Source organism: Canis lupus, chromosome 6 (assembly GCF_011100685.1).
Source record: "Canis lupus familiaris isolate Mischka breed German Shepherd chromosome 6, alternate assembly UU_Cfam_GSD_1.0, whole genome shotgun sequence".
In the NCBI taxonomy this organism is placed as follows: domain Eukaryota; kingdom Metazoa; phylum Chordata; class Mammalia; order Carnivora; family Canidae; genus Canis; species Canis lupus.
Window position 1 is genome coordinate 54,978,266 of NC_049227.1, and position 14,094 is coordinate 54,992,359.

Genomic DNA, 14,094 nt, shown 5'->3' on the forward strand with positions numbered 1-14,094 from the left:
TTGTAATCATCAAGTCTCAAAAATTATTAAAAGGCAGTCACCACCTTAGATAAATCATGGCCAAGGATCTCTCACCCCTCAGGAGATTTCCATCTCTTCTTTCCCCTTTCTGTTTCCATGTTGGAGTTGTAGGGGGTGGTGACACCACAGGGCCATATAGTTGAGAGTGTAGACTGGGGATGGAGTGGGACACAGGTCCCCAGAAATCCCAGTTGGGATTCAGGCATTTCCACATAGATAAAGTACTGTGGGTGGGTGTGCAATCGGTAACATACAATTGACAACATGATCCGGATACAGTATAGAGAACGATAGTAGCGACTAACATATATTAAGCCTTAGTTCATGTAGCCTCTCAGTGGATCCTTAAACCAACCTTGTGAGGTGGGTATCATAACCAGTTGAAAAGATGAAAACTTGACTTAGAGAGGTTAATATGCTGCCCATCCTCATACAGCTGAAAAGTAGCACAGGCCACCCCACACGTGCCTCCCTCTTTATGAAATGGGCTGATAGTTTTAAACGGAAAAACAGTTCCTAGGCTCAAAATGGCTAATTTATACAGTTCTGAAATACAGCATAGCCCCCCTAGATTGGGGACTTACTTGAACACTTACTTTTTGAGGGTCATGTCCTGCCCCGAAAGAGGGGCCCCTTCTACTGGGGAGTTCTTCTTGCCACACACGTTCCCAAAGCTGTCGTAGCCAAAGAGAAGTCTTGCCGTGGCTCCCGCTGCCACCGAGTAGCCGGTGATGAACATCTGGCAAAACCCAAGTGGCACATGAGGGCCTGGCCAGCGGGCTGAAGACATGGGCCCCGCATCCCTGGAGAGGTTGATGTAAAGCCGAGCCAGGTAGAAAGCAAATCTCCCCAGCATCACGGTATTGCTCTCCTTCGGCGACAATGCCAGTAAGTCCCATCAGGCAGGATGCTGTTACCTTCGTACTTGTTTTAATGGGTTAGGTAGCAGCATCATTCTAACGGGTTGACCAGATTTCTGGCCATGTTCTTACCTCCACGTACTTCTTACCCTCTTTCTCAAGAGTGCCATTTTTTTCTTCTGGGCCTAACTTCACCAGGGCAACTCAAATACCCCCACCCCAACCTCCACCCCACGCCCCCACTCCCCCTCACCCCACTCCCACCCACCCCCTAAGGTCTTGCTTTATCTAAGGGCACCAGGGTTATGCTACTTCTTTCCCTGAGTTTCCTTCCTTCCCTCCTTCCCTCCCTCCCTCTGTCCCTTTCTCCTCCTCCCCCTCCCCTTCTTCCTCTTTCCTTTTTGTCTTATATTTAGGGGACTTGGACCCTCAGAGGCAGAGGTAACACAGTCGATGTGAACCGAAATACTGCTCGTAACAAGTGAGAAAACAGTATTTGGGGGTAAGGGCTTCAGATGCACAAATAAAGAAACTGGAATTCTGGACAATAATACCTTGCCACTTGTAGTCACCTTTATCCAATTTCATCATGAATATGGAATTGTTGAAATTTCAGCTCAGATGACCGTTGCACTATATGTGCTAATGGGCCATCCCCTGGGACTGCACCTTCCTGCAACGCAAGTTTCCCAGCTTACAACACATAGCATTTAATGATTAGTACCGACAGGATCATTCCAGGAGTGAGGATAGGGAACACCACTCAGTAAAATATAGTAATGACACCCCATGTTCCAAAGGCACGTTGTCCCAAAGTCAATATGTTGCAGATATTCCTCATTCACTACTAATTTAGGAATCAAAATAACAGTCTTGAAATGCCCGGTGTGTACCAGAGACTGTTACTATGGGTAAAAATGAACTAGACCCAGGGCTTGCCTTCAAGGAACTCAGCCCAGAAGATGGGCAGGCTCTCTATCCCTGTCCCTCCCCAGCACCTCCTCAGGCTTATGGTCAGATTTTAGGATGAGAGTGTCACCTTTGCTGGTGGGCAGTTCACTCACCCTGTACTGCGGGGTGGGTGGCTGCGCACCCACATGGCTGGCAGGCCGCTGACCTGCCCTCTCAGCTTGTCATGTGGGAAGATCCTGCCTGAGTCTGGACTTGGAGGGAAGGGATCCTGTGCTGCCGCCCCGCTCACCAGAGAGCTAATAATGAAGGGGCATTTTCTGTTTATCAGCATTCTTTATGTTACTATCTCCTTTGGGAAGCTTGTGGGAGGAGTGGAAGTTTTAGGGCAGGAGCGGTTTCGTTCACACTGAGTCCCTGCCGTACTACTACTACCTGAAACTATCAAACTCTGTTCTGATTTCATACACACAATTAGAATTCCATATGATGGGTGACACATGAGTGGATACCAGGTATGGTGAGGCTACCAAGGAGGTCACTATCAACTGTGCCAGGGAAGATCCAGAAAAGTCTTACAAAGGAACAAGAGATGGCAGGTAGGGAAGGATACTGCAGAGGTAAGTAGAGCCAGACATGGTCCAGAAGTTGAGAGATTCTGTTCTGCGTATCTTAGGCAGATATAAACAAAGGCTAGCACCCTTTGTCTTTGCAGTAGCCTGCACTTGCCCATAATTCTGGCCCCTCACCCTAAACCCTAAACCTCCTTTGTCCAACACTAAGTCAGGGCAGCACCATCAATAACCGCATCTAGCATATGCCTGGTTACAGGTCAGGATGTCAGAAGACCAGGAAGCTGAGCAGCAGAGGCAGAAAATACTCCCTGAAGTATCTGTGGTTAAAAAATGTTGCAGAAGATAGGAAAAGCCAGTCAGCTTGAAGGACTCTCGCTACTCAAATGCAATACAGTAAAGAGAAGGCGGGCACTGAAGCCTTCAAAATTATTCTGCAATGACATGTAATTTGAAAGCAGCTTCCAATGTCCACAATAGCCAAACTGTGGAAGGAGCCTTTGGTGTCCATCGAAAGATGAATGGATAAAGAAGATGTGGTCTATGTATACAATGGAATATTCCTCAGCCATTAGAAACGACAAATACCCACCATTGCTTCGACGTGGATGGAACTGGAGGGTATTATGCCGAGTGAAATAAGACAATCAGAGAAGGACAAACATTATATGGTCTCATTTATTTGGGGAATATAAAAAATAGTGAAAGGGAATAAAGGGAGAAGGAGGAAAATGAGTGGGAAATATCAGAAAGGGAGACAGAACATGAAAGATTCCTACTCTGAGAAACGAACTAGGGGTGGTGGAAGGGGAGCTGGGTCGGGGGTGGGGGTGACTGGGTGACGGGCACTGAGGTGGGCACTTGACGGGCTGAGCACTGGGTGTTATTCTGTATGTTGGCAAATTGAACACCAATAAAAAATAAATTTATAAAAAAGAAAGAAAGCAGCTTCCAGCTGTGTGCCATCTCTCAGATGGTTCATAATTCTTCAGACTGTGATGGGCCATCAACAAATCTCCCCACCCCCGTGGCTGTCGGGCTGAGGGTTTGGTCGTGGATGTACTAGGTCTGAAGCCTGGAAGGGCCAGGGGAGATCCCTGAAGAACATGAACAGCCTTAGGTCCACGCTGCCCGGTGCCTGCAGGCCCGCTGCTCCCTGCATTTGCACAACAGGAGGCCAGGAGAGCAACAGCAGCCACCTGTGGGCAGTTAGGGAGGAGGTGGTGAAGGTACACACTCTCTCTCTCAGAGGACCAGGGAATGACAATGCACAACATTCAGTTCACCTTTAAGACCCAACCTTCCCCCGTACCTGTAACCATGTCTGTCATGAGAAACCAGTAGGTAAAGTGAACAAGTGAATTCAGGCCTTTCGAAAGAAAGAGGGACTTGGAAAGAGGAACAAACATGGTGTTTTAGAGTCTATTTAAATTGAAATCTTTGCAACAAAGCTAATTACTATGAGGCAGCTCTTATGCTGCTTTATAAATTAATCATTAACCTTGCAGCAAATAGCATGCCTCAATCTAGACCGGATGACTGCAGGAATCTGATCTTTAAAGAAGCTGAGTGGGGCTCCTTTTGCTGTTACCTACAGCTCTAAAATAAGTATCAAAGTGTCAAGATTTAGCTGCCAAGAGACTAAAGGGACGGGACTAAAATGACACGGCCTGATGAGGTCTACCAGCAATCCCGCACAGCTGGAAACTAGAATGGGGAAAAAATCATTACCTAACTCGAGAGTTTACACCCAAGGCTGGTTTCCTTGTCAGCTGCTACATACAGCCGCCGACAGTGTGTATGTTATGTGTTCAGCTAAAGGGAGAGCAGTTTATTTCTAGGCTCACTCTAGATTTTCCTGTATTAGAAGAACAGCAAACAGTTGACAAATATTTTGTTTGGGGGCTGAGATGGCCAGCGAACTTGCAGGCAGTGAGCCCAGATGACCACACAATCCTGCCACGGGGTTCCCACTTCCTCCTGGAGGCCGCCCTAGAACGGGGCCTGCAGCAATGGGCAGCCCCTCCAGTTTAGCCACGTCCCCTGGGAGGCACAACCCAGGACCGAGGTTTGCTCCGGAGGATCGGCTGGCGCGTCTCGCGGTAGCACAGCCCGGGGCCCCTGCACCACCTGCAGCCCGGGCCTCCCCACGATCGCGAGTCCCACCTGGGCACAGTCACTTCGGGACCCACGCAGGCTCTCTTCCTCCTAGGCACCCACACTCACCAGACCAGTCCAGAAGAGGAAGAACAGGAACAGCCAGGTCGTATCCGTGCACTTCCTATAGAGCTGAGGTCTCCACTCCCTTGGCCGGGGGGTTCTCTCTGCAGAAGCCTTCCAGACCAAAAAAAAAAAAAAGGGGGGGGGGGAGTGGGGTGAGGTGGGGGACGTGGGGAGTTGAGGAAAGAGGATAAATAATCATATGGGTCCCAACCCGAATCCAAACATACTGAATGCTGCTCAAAGTAACTTTTCTTTTTCCATTTATTTATGTATTTATTAATTGTTTTTTTGAGCGTTGCTCCCCGAAGCTTTCCACGGAGCCTCTGAAGCCCCTGCTCCGTGCGCAGCGGCCCGGGGGGGGGGGTGGTCCCCGCGCGCAGTCCTCACCTGGAGGTGCACCTGCGCGGCGCAGCCAGCCTCCGCCCCGGCACCAGGTGGGGTCCCCGCTCCCCTCCCCCCCTCCAGGTGCGCCCCGGGACTCGGGGGCGCCGGGGCGGGGGCTTTAGCCGCGGGCGGGGGAAGGCGGCGGCGTGCCAGGAGGTCGCCCGAAGCGTCCCCCCGGGCCCCCGGGTCCCCCCCATCCCCGGCGGTGGCTCACCGGGGCCGGGGCTCCGGGGCGCTGCATCCTGCGCTGGGCCGGGCCGGGACTGGCGCGGACGCGGGCCCCGCGGGGGGAGCCGGGCCGGGAAGGGGCGCAGCGCCGCCTCGCGGAGCCGCCGACCGTCGCTGCCCCGCGGGTGCGGCCCTGGCCCCGACCGCCCGCGCCGGGGAGGCCCGGGTCCCCCCCCCCCGCCCCCCAAGCGCAGCCCAACCCCGTGAACCAGCCCCCCTGCGGCCCGCGCGGCGCACGGTCACCGCCAGCCCCCCCCTCCCCCCCGCAGTGCCGCTGACCTGCAGCCGCGGGCAGGTAGCGCTCGACCCCGGGCCTCAACAAGGCTGAAGGCATTGCTCTCCGCGCAGCCATGAGGGAAACTGAGGCACGGGGCAGCCGTGATGGGACACGCCCGATGAGACACAGCCAGTAAGCTGTAGAGCTCGGAGTTGAACCCAGGCCCTTTCAAAGTGGTTCCTTGCCAACGCGGCGGTGGGGGGCGGGGGGGGGCTGGAGCAGCATGGGTCAGGAAAGATGGCATGAAACCAAGGAGAAATATCAGAGCATGAACGATATGATTGGAAAGAATGTTCATTGGCGCTATTTACTAACAACGTGGGATGAAGGTAGTAGAACAGGTACAGCTGAAGAGGAATTGGTGATGGGAAGAGCAGTTTCAGCAACTCTCCAGAGGCAGCAGGAAAAGGTTGGAAAAAAAGAGGAAATAAGGCAGCTTATTTTAAATTTCCTAATTAATAACAAGGATAGAGCTAGGACAGAAAAGCAGTGATATAAAGATGGAGAGGGGGAAATATTTGAAGACCTAATGGCGATAAATTTCAAGGCTGAAAGAAGTAAATAAGCCTTTATTACTTGGACAGATCTCATGGCAAATAAATATCTCCAAATATCTTTTTCATTTGTTTTAGGAATTTCCTAAAAATCCATTTATTGGAGCAATGGACCGACCAGCTACCCAACTAGTTCTCATCAGGATAACAGTTCCTACTCTGACCCACGAATCATCAACTCACTTATCACATGACTGTGGCCTTCAAGACTCACTTGGAACCCTCCCCTTGCCTGTCCAGCAATCCTCAACTATTGCATAACCAAGTTGCCCAAGCTAATTAGCCTGTCTACATTAAAGGATGCAGGGTCTATGGTAGACCCTGAGAAATCTATAAATATCTCACCTTGAAACACATCAAACATGCTTCTATTAATAAATTTATGATAGTACAAATAAATAATAAATGATAAAGCCTCATTGATTGCCTTTAGAAGTGTCTAGGGGTCAGACTCATTATTTTTGAAAACTGGTTAAGGAAAGGAAAAGAAGCACATATCCCGCCTCTCCTATATGAACTATACTTTAGGGTAATCACATAACTAATAAAGAACATTTCTCTTCATAGAAATATTCTGGCTTATATAAGTGCAGAAGGAATTATAGAATTTAGGATATCATAGTCTGCCAAACATGACAACGAAGGGACAATCAGACATCAGTCTTCCATCCGTGGAGTGCACATTGCCACTTGTAAGGTACTCAACCCGCAAAGTCTGCACGAATCTACCAATTTATAAGAAATAGAGGAAACAGGGTAGCCCCGGTGGCTCAGCAGTTTAGCGCCGCCTACAGCTCAGGGCATGATCCTGGAGACCCAGGATCGAGTCCCACATCAGGCTCCCTTCAAGGAACCTGCTTCTCCCTCTGCCTGCGTCTCTGCCTCTCTCTCTGTCTCCTCTCTGTGTATTCTCATGAATAAATAAATAAAATCTTAAAAAAAAAAGAAATACAGGAAACAGAGGAACAAGTCAAATGATACCACATGGATTCCGTCAGCAAAACCAAGATTGGGAGAGTCCCAGACACATGACCTAGTTTTAACATCATCCACAACAGTAGCAGCAGCAAAGGTTATATGGGAAAAAAAGACAGAGGAGAAACCTATAAATTAAAAGACACTTGGGAGGTATTTTAACACATAACAGAAGACATTGGTTAGCTCCAGATTAAACCAACTGGAAAAAATAAAAGGAAAGACCTTTTAGAGGACTGATTGGATATTTGATAATTTGAAGTAGTTTATATTAAGGAATTTGAGGGTCTGATATCATTAGTGTCAAATTTAAGGAGAGTCATTATCATTTAGATTTGCATACTAAAACTTCTACAAAATAGCCAGCTGTCTGGGATTGCTTCACAAAATCCAGGGCAATCATTTTCTTACACCATACACAAAAATAGACTCAAAATGGATGAAAGACCTAATGTGAGACTGGAGTCCATCAGAATCCTAGAGAAGACCATAGGCATCAACCTCTTTGACCTTGGATACAGCAACTTTTTGTTAGACACGTCTCCAAAGGCAAAGGAAACAAAGGCAAAAACGAACTATTGGGATTTCATGAAGATAAAAAGCTTCTGCACAGTAAGGGAAGTGGTTGACAAAACCAAAAGACAACCTACAGGATGATAGAAGATATTTGCAAATGTCTTATCAGATGAAGGGCTAGTATCCAAGATCTATAAAGAACTTAACCAACTCAACACCCAAAGAAAAAATAATCCAGTTAAGAAATGGGCAGAAGAAATGAACAGACATTTCTCTAAAGAAGACAAACAAATGGCCAACAGACACATGAAAAAATGCTCAACATGACTCGGCATTAGGAAAATGCAAATCAAAACTACAATGGGATACACCTCACACCAGTCAGAATGTCTAAAATGAACAAGTCAGGAAACAGATGTTGGTGAGGATGCGGAGCAATGGGACCCTCATACACTGTTGGTGGGAATGCAAGCTGGTGCAGCCACTCTGGAAAATAGTATGGAGGTTCCTCAAAAAGTTGAAAATAGAGCTTCCCTATGACCCAGCAGTTGCACTACTGGGTATCTACCCCAAAGATAGAAATGTAGTGATCCGAAGGGGCACCTGCACCCTAATGTTTATAGCACCAATGTCCACACTAGCCAAACTATGGAAAGAGCCCAGATGTCCATTGATGGATGGATGAATGGATGAAGAAGACGTGGCATATGCATACAATGGAATATTACTCAGCCATCAGAGAAACCCGGAATCTTGTCATTTGCAATGACGTGGATGGAACTAGAGGATATTACGCTAAGTGAAATAAGTCAATCACAGAAAGACAATTGTCATATGATCTCACTCATATGTGGGATTTAAACAAAACAGAGGATCATAGGGGAAGAGAGGAAAAAATAGAACAAGACAAAATCAGGGAGGAGACAAACCATAATAGACTCTTAATCATAGGAAACAAACTGAGGGTCGCCAGAGGGGAGAGGGTGGGGGGATGGGGTAACTGGGTGATGGGCATTGAGGAGGGCACGTGATGTGATGAGCACTGGGTGTTAGATAAGACTGGTGAATCACTGACCTCTGCCTCTGGAACTAATAATACACTGTATGTTAATTAATTGAATTTAAATTTAAAAATATTTTTAAAAATCCAGGGCAAAGGGCAATGGGTAGAGATGTGGGGGGAAACAAGATTGACCATCAACTGATAGTTGCTGAAGTATACATGGTGGTGCATTAAATTATTTTCTCTACTTGTGTGTGTTTGAAGCATTACACACAATCTCACACCCAGAGAGTCCACCGTGACACCTGCGGCCTCCGGCGCCTCCCGGGAGCCTCTGACGCTGACTGTATGCAGGCCCTGGTGTTGAGCATACTCACCTGTTCTTCTTCACTCCCTACCCCTCAACCGGAGCGCTCAGCCTGACCTTGTGCCTTTATTCAAGACCCAGCCCCCTGCTTGGCTTCGGGATGGCAGCTCTGTCTGCAGCTCTGTGGGCCTCGCCAGGGTGCCACGCTCTCACAGTTTTGGTCCCCCTCGATGTCTCTGCAACCCCCTCTGGGTCGCAGGTGCTCCTCTAGACCTGTACAGGAGTCGAAGATCCTCCCTTCTTCATGCCGCCTCTACCCCTAAGTCCCTCGTGGTTCCCACACCTGTCCGTCCTGTGCTCATATCTGCACCTCTTCAAAGGCTTCGGTACTTCCTTAACTTCTAGCTGCTTTCTGCAGTGCTGGGCTTGCACTCCTGTCGCCATCTGGCCAGATGGAGATGCAACTAAAGCCACTCGGGTTGGGGCGCCTGGATGGCTTAGCAGTTGAACGTCTGCCTTTGGTTCAGGTCATGATCCTGGGGTCCTGGGATCGAGTCCTGCATCAGGGTCCCCACAGGAGCCTGCTTCTCCCTCTGCCTATGTCTCTGCCTCTCTCTCTGTGTCTCTCATTAATAAATTAAAAAAAATTATTTTTAGAACCACTCTGCCCACTTTGTTTCCAAGTGTGTGACCACTATACCCCTTTGGGTTAGGTCTCTTAGGTGCAGGCTCAAGCTTGAGCTCAGCTGTGCATCTCACTGACGCTGGGCTTTGGAGCCAACATCTGGAGAAGGTCAGATTTCCCACCCGTCATCCCACTTTCCTCAAGCTTCCTCCCCTACCCTACTAGCTCTGTGGCTGAGTTCCCAGCATGCTTTGAATCATAGACTGACCCCTATGGTTAAAATAGTCTGATGTGGGATGTGATAAAGCCCCTTCTGTTCCAGGAATAAGGGCTCCTGTAAGACAATCGGTGGTTAGAGGCTCCAGAGGAGGCAGGACAATCACCTCAGGCCTGAGGGTTCAGATCTTTTATCATGTGATCTTTCCTCTCAGCCAGGAAGAACCATCCTTCAGATTGGAAGCCAGAAATGAGATAGAGAATATAAGGGGTCTTTGATTTGATCAAATATAAGGTTTGAACTTTGATTGATCCAGGAATAGCCAAAGATGCATTGGACAGAGAAGAGGGATGTGAGGAGCCATTTGGCTATGAATAAGGGAGGGACCAGTGGTTAGCCAAGCAAGGTGTGTGTGCAAAAGAGTCCCTGCCCTTTGGATCTGGGATGGGGTAATTTCAGGGTGAGGAGGTTGGAGACTCAGAAAAGTCTTACTTTTCTCCTTGAAATCTTTGGATCAGAAATCTGGTCTTTGGAACTTTATCTTTGGCCCATCTCCATCCGACCAGGGTTGGCTGAGCATTGGCTTTGTGCCAGGACTTGAGTCTACTCAGTGGACACAGATGCCAAGTAAGAATATTTGTCCCTTCGTGGAGGTCTTGCTCACCTCGGGGCTGGTGATGAGCCATGTGTGGTGGGTCTGCCCAGTGTGATGGTCCTCAGAAGTCTTCGTGGGGAAGGGTGTCTGAGCTGAGTGGTAAAGGGCAAGAGATGATGAGGCAGAGAAAGGTGGGGAGGGCATTCTAGGCAGAAGAAACAGCACAGATGAACGCCTGGACGTACAGAAATGCACAGAGAACCCCAAGCAACAGGGTATTGCTGGAGGGTGAACATGAGCGAGGGAAGGGAAGGCGAGAGGGTATGATGAGTCTGAGGGCAGAGAGCGTCAGCCACTTAGGGGCCAGCGTGCCACACCACGTTTCTGCTTGTCTTTCTGTGCTTATATCTTTCCCATTCGCTATCCCTTTGTAGAACAGCTTTTGGAGACCGCTACCCTGCCCTGGTTGTGCTCAAAGGACTGGAAGGAGACAGGCTTGTGTCCTCTTGGTCCTGCAGAGGACCTAAGAGCAGGGGCGACAGTTTGGGGCTGGGCACGGTGGGGGCAGTGAGAACCAAATGAGAAAACCCTCTTGGGGAAATGAGACACAGGGACAGTACCGCCACCAGGCTCTCTTCCTAAATGTGATCCTTGGAACAGCTCTCTTCCAGCCCCAAGGGACTTTCAGTTTGGTTAAAAAATTGTTTTTATTACAAAAGGTTATATAGATTACATTACATTATTTATGTTCATATATTCTTTTGTATATATCACATGTTCCATGATAAAACTGTGTTATATACATGTATGTCATAAATGTAACATATCCAAGTTATAAGACATGATAGCACGAATGCTCCTGAACCTCCCACGCAACGTAAGAACTAGAACATTACCCTGAGGTCCCTCCTCAAACGCAACCCCTGTCAAACCTTCAATCTCAGAGGTAACTGCTGCTGTTCTGCATTTGGTTTACCCATCCCTTGCCTAAACATACTTAGCTCACGTTACCCTAAACCTTATATAGTATAGCTTCGTTTGCACTCTAAAAGGATGTTATAAAAACTGGAGGTATATGGCCTACTGTTGTCAGAACCTTTTTTTACTCAACATTGTTTTTTTCATGTTTGGTTTCAAAATTGAGGCTGGTCCTTCATAGACTTACCCAATTTAACCACAGGCCTGTTGACCATACAAAGCAGAATAATCAAATTTCTGAGTCTTCAAATTCTGCTCCATCTAATCTGTTTTCCTTTGCCCCACCATTTCCATGTAGTCAGATATCAATGTTTTTTGGGTATTAATCAGCTCTCTGATTTCCTTGGTGTCTGTATTTGTGTAGGGTGAGCCCTGCAATGAACAACCTCAAAATACCTTGTACTTTCCTTGCCAAATGTTTGTAGCTGTCTCTAGGCCACTTTGTCCACACCAGTCTGCAGAAAGGGTTTTTCTCTTGCTAGGTTTTTCAATGAATGATGACAGTTCTAAGAACAAAGCCATCAGAGAGCTCTTAGAAGAATTCTTTGCTGGGACTGGAGACTGATCGGAAGTGTGCCTGGATCCCTCTTGTGTGTTCTGAGGGACACTGGGCCTTGCGTTAGTTTCCTGGGGCTGCTGCAACAAACCACCACAAATCTGATGGCCTAACACAACAGAAATGTGTTTTTTTCATAGCTCTGGAGGCTAGAAGTCTGAAATCAAGGTGCTGGCAGGCTCGCACTTCCTCTGAAGACTCTAGAAAAGGAAGATCTTTCTTTTCAGCTGGCTCCGAGTGCCCCTTGGCTTGGGGCTGCATCATTTCAACCTCTGCCCCTGTCTTCACATGACCATCTTTCCTGGGCCACCATGTGCCTTCTCTTTTGTCTTCTATAAGGACACCCTTACACTGGGCTTAGAGCCTACCCTAGTCAGTCTGGGATGATTCCCATTAAGATCCTTACTTTAACTACCTTTATTTCAATTAAAGTCACATTTTTAAAAAGTATTTATTTATTTATTTGACAGAGAGAGAGAGACAGAGCAAGTGTGAGCATGAGCAGGGTGAGCTGCAGAGAGAGGGTGAAGCAGACTCCCTGCTGAGCAAAGAACCCATGCGGGGCTCCATCCCAGGACCCCAGGATCATGACCTGACCCAAAGACAGACGCTTAACTGACTCAGCCACCCAGGCGCCCCTAAAGTCACATTCTGAGTTTCCAGTAGATGCACCTTTTGGGGGGCAAAGGGGCATTATTTAGCCCACTACAGACCTGCAGATGCTGCTGGAAGAAAATGTCCTGTGGTTAGCTATGTTTTAGACCTATAGCTCTCTCTATACCCCTCTCAGAGCATCACACTGTTCATCAGTATATTGCAGACTGGCCCACAGTGTGTGTGTGTGTGTGTGTGTGTGTGTGTGTGTGTGAACAACTATTAGTACTGTTTTGAGAAGCACTGTTAAGGATTGTACACTTTTCGAGGACACGGTCAACTTAACAGGATGATATATGCAGGGTCTTCAATAGTGTGAGTGGAATGATTTCCAAGACCCCCGAAAAGCCCTTCTTCCCATGCCTCGCTGATCCAGCAGTGAGGTCAGTGCTACCTCAGATTTCTAAAGACAAAAGCCTTTTAGTCCACATTGAAGGAAAACAAAATACAAATGGCCTTGGGAGAGGGCATTTGAGTAATAACTTCATACTAAGACAAGAATGATTATACCAGATTCTTCTCTTACCACAGGTCTTGATAGAGAGCAGAGGATACCAAGACGTCGAGGCCACCAGGGCTTCTGAAGACCAAGGGGTGGCGTGCAAGGGCCGGACAGAAGCCCAAAAGTCAAAACTTTTCAGGACCAGTGCTTTTTATTGCTCAGCTTAATACTTCATGACTAGAAGTGCTCATCTGTTTAATCGGAATTGTAGGACTACATTTGCATTTTGACACCAATAATTGATACATAAAGATATCATCTATTTTTGCTTCTTGCCAAATACCTGATATAAATATCTGAATTTTTAATAAATACAGATAGAAACATCTAGAAGGCACATTGAATTTTTTTCCTAATAATTTGTTGTATTTGATTGCCTGTGACTTTTTTCCTCTTCTCATTCAACAAGTAGCCCATCCATTTGGATTAAATGTGTAGTGTTGTAAAAACAACTAGCCACCAACACAAATGTGTATTGTCTTAAAAATTTTACATGCAAACCTTTTGAGGGGCAAGTGTGTCTATTTCTTCTGAATTCTATCCATCCAGCAATCTTATCTTTTTTCTTTTCTGGGTGGGCAAAGAGGAAAAGGCAAGAGAGAGACAAGAAGGAAAGGGGACACATGGTGGTATTGATGGAGAAAGAGCAGAAAGTCCAGAGTGTGGGAGCTCAACACAGCTATAGGAAATTGGACAAAGCTCCTCTCTCTCTGGGCCTCTTCCCAACATAAGGGAGGAGAGCCAGGTTCTTCCATATATTTTTTTGAATCTGGAAATTCCATAATTTAACATTTATATGGTATAGGTATGGAGACCAAAAACCCAGAGTAAGTAAAAGAAGCAAATGACAGAGATGAACAAATATAGAAGTGACCATATAAGAGAGATGATCAACAAAAACCAAACCAAACCTTATTCTTTGAAAAGACCTTTGAAAAGATGGCAAGACTCTGGAAGACAAATCAATAAAATAGATTGGAGACAAAATATGCAAAATACCCAGCATGTAACAAGAGATAAATATTAAGCACACAGGGATCCGTGGTGTGACACCCCTTTCCACTTTGTTTTTTTCACTTCCGTCCTCCTTCGTTTTCCCTCTTCTTATATTTTGTCTTTATTCTTATTTTGCCTTCAT

At 47.2% G+C, this 14,094-nt stretch overlaps 1 protein-coding gene and 1 long non-coding RNA gene across 11 annotated transcripts in view; one reads left to right on the forward strand and one right to left on the reverse strand.

Annotated features, from left to right (window-relative positions):
* The window catches only part of SLC44A3 (solute carrier family 44 member 3), a 112,411-nt gene extending 106,791 nt beyond the window's left edge, over window positions 1-5,620 (reverse strand). For 5 of the 9 annotated variants that reach the window (XR_005361189.1, XM_038541279.1, XM_038541278.1 and 2 more), the window contains exons 1-3: window positions 5,184-5,254; window positions 4,589-4,696; window positions 618-760 (exon numbers count right to left, since the gene is read on the reverse strand). Coding sequence is in view for 8 of the 9 variants with exons in the window: in XM_038541279.1 (XP_038397207.1) it covers window positions 618-760; window positions 4,589-4,696; window positions 5,184-5,210 (278 nt within the window). In the remaining variant the exon portion in view is untranslated. Of the gene's footprint in view, window positions 1-617; window positions 761-1,435; window positions 1,555-4,528; window positions 4,697-4,972; window positions 5,017-5,183; window positions 5,255-5,476 lie in introns of those variants that run through there. The other 4 variants (XM_038541282.1, XM_038541281.1, XM_038541280.1 and 1 more) reach the window with 4 other exon arrangements.
* On the forward strand, window positions 4,178-7,502 carry LOC119872262. 2 transcript variants are annotated; one of them, XR_005361191.1, is made up of 3 exons: window positions 4,178-4,625; window positions 5,467-5,606; window positions 6,107-7,502. It is a non-coding gene; the product is annotated as an uncharacterized LOC119872262 (long non-coding RNA). The 2 variants fall into 2 exon arrangements; XR_005361190.1 differs by having other exon boundaries at window positions 5,546-5,606.
* The last annotated feature ends 6,592 nt before the right edge of the window (window positions 7,503-14,094 follow it).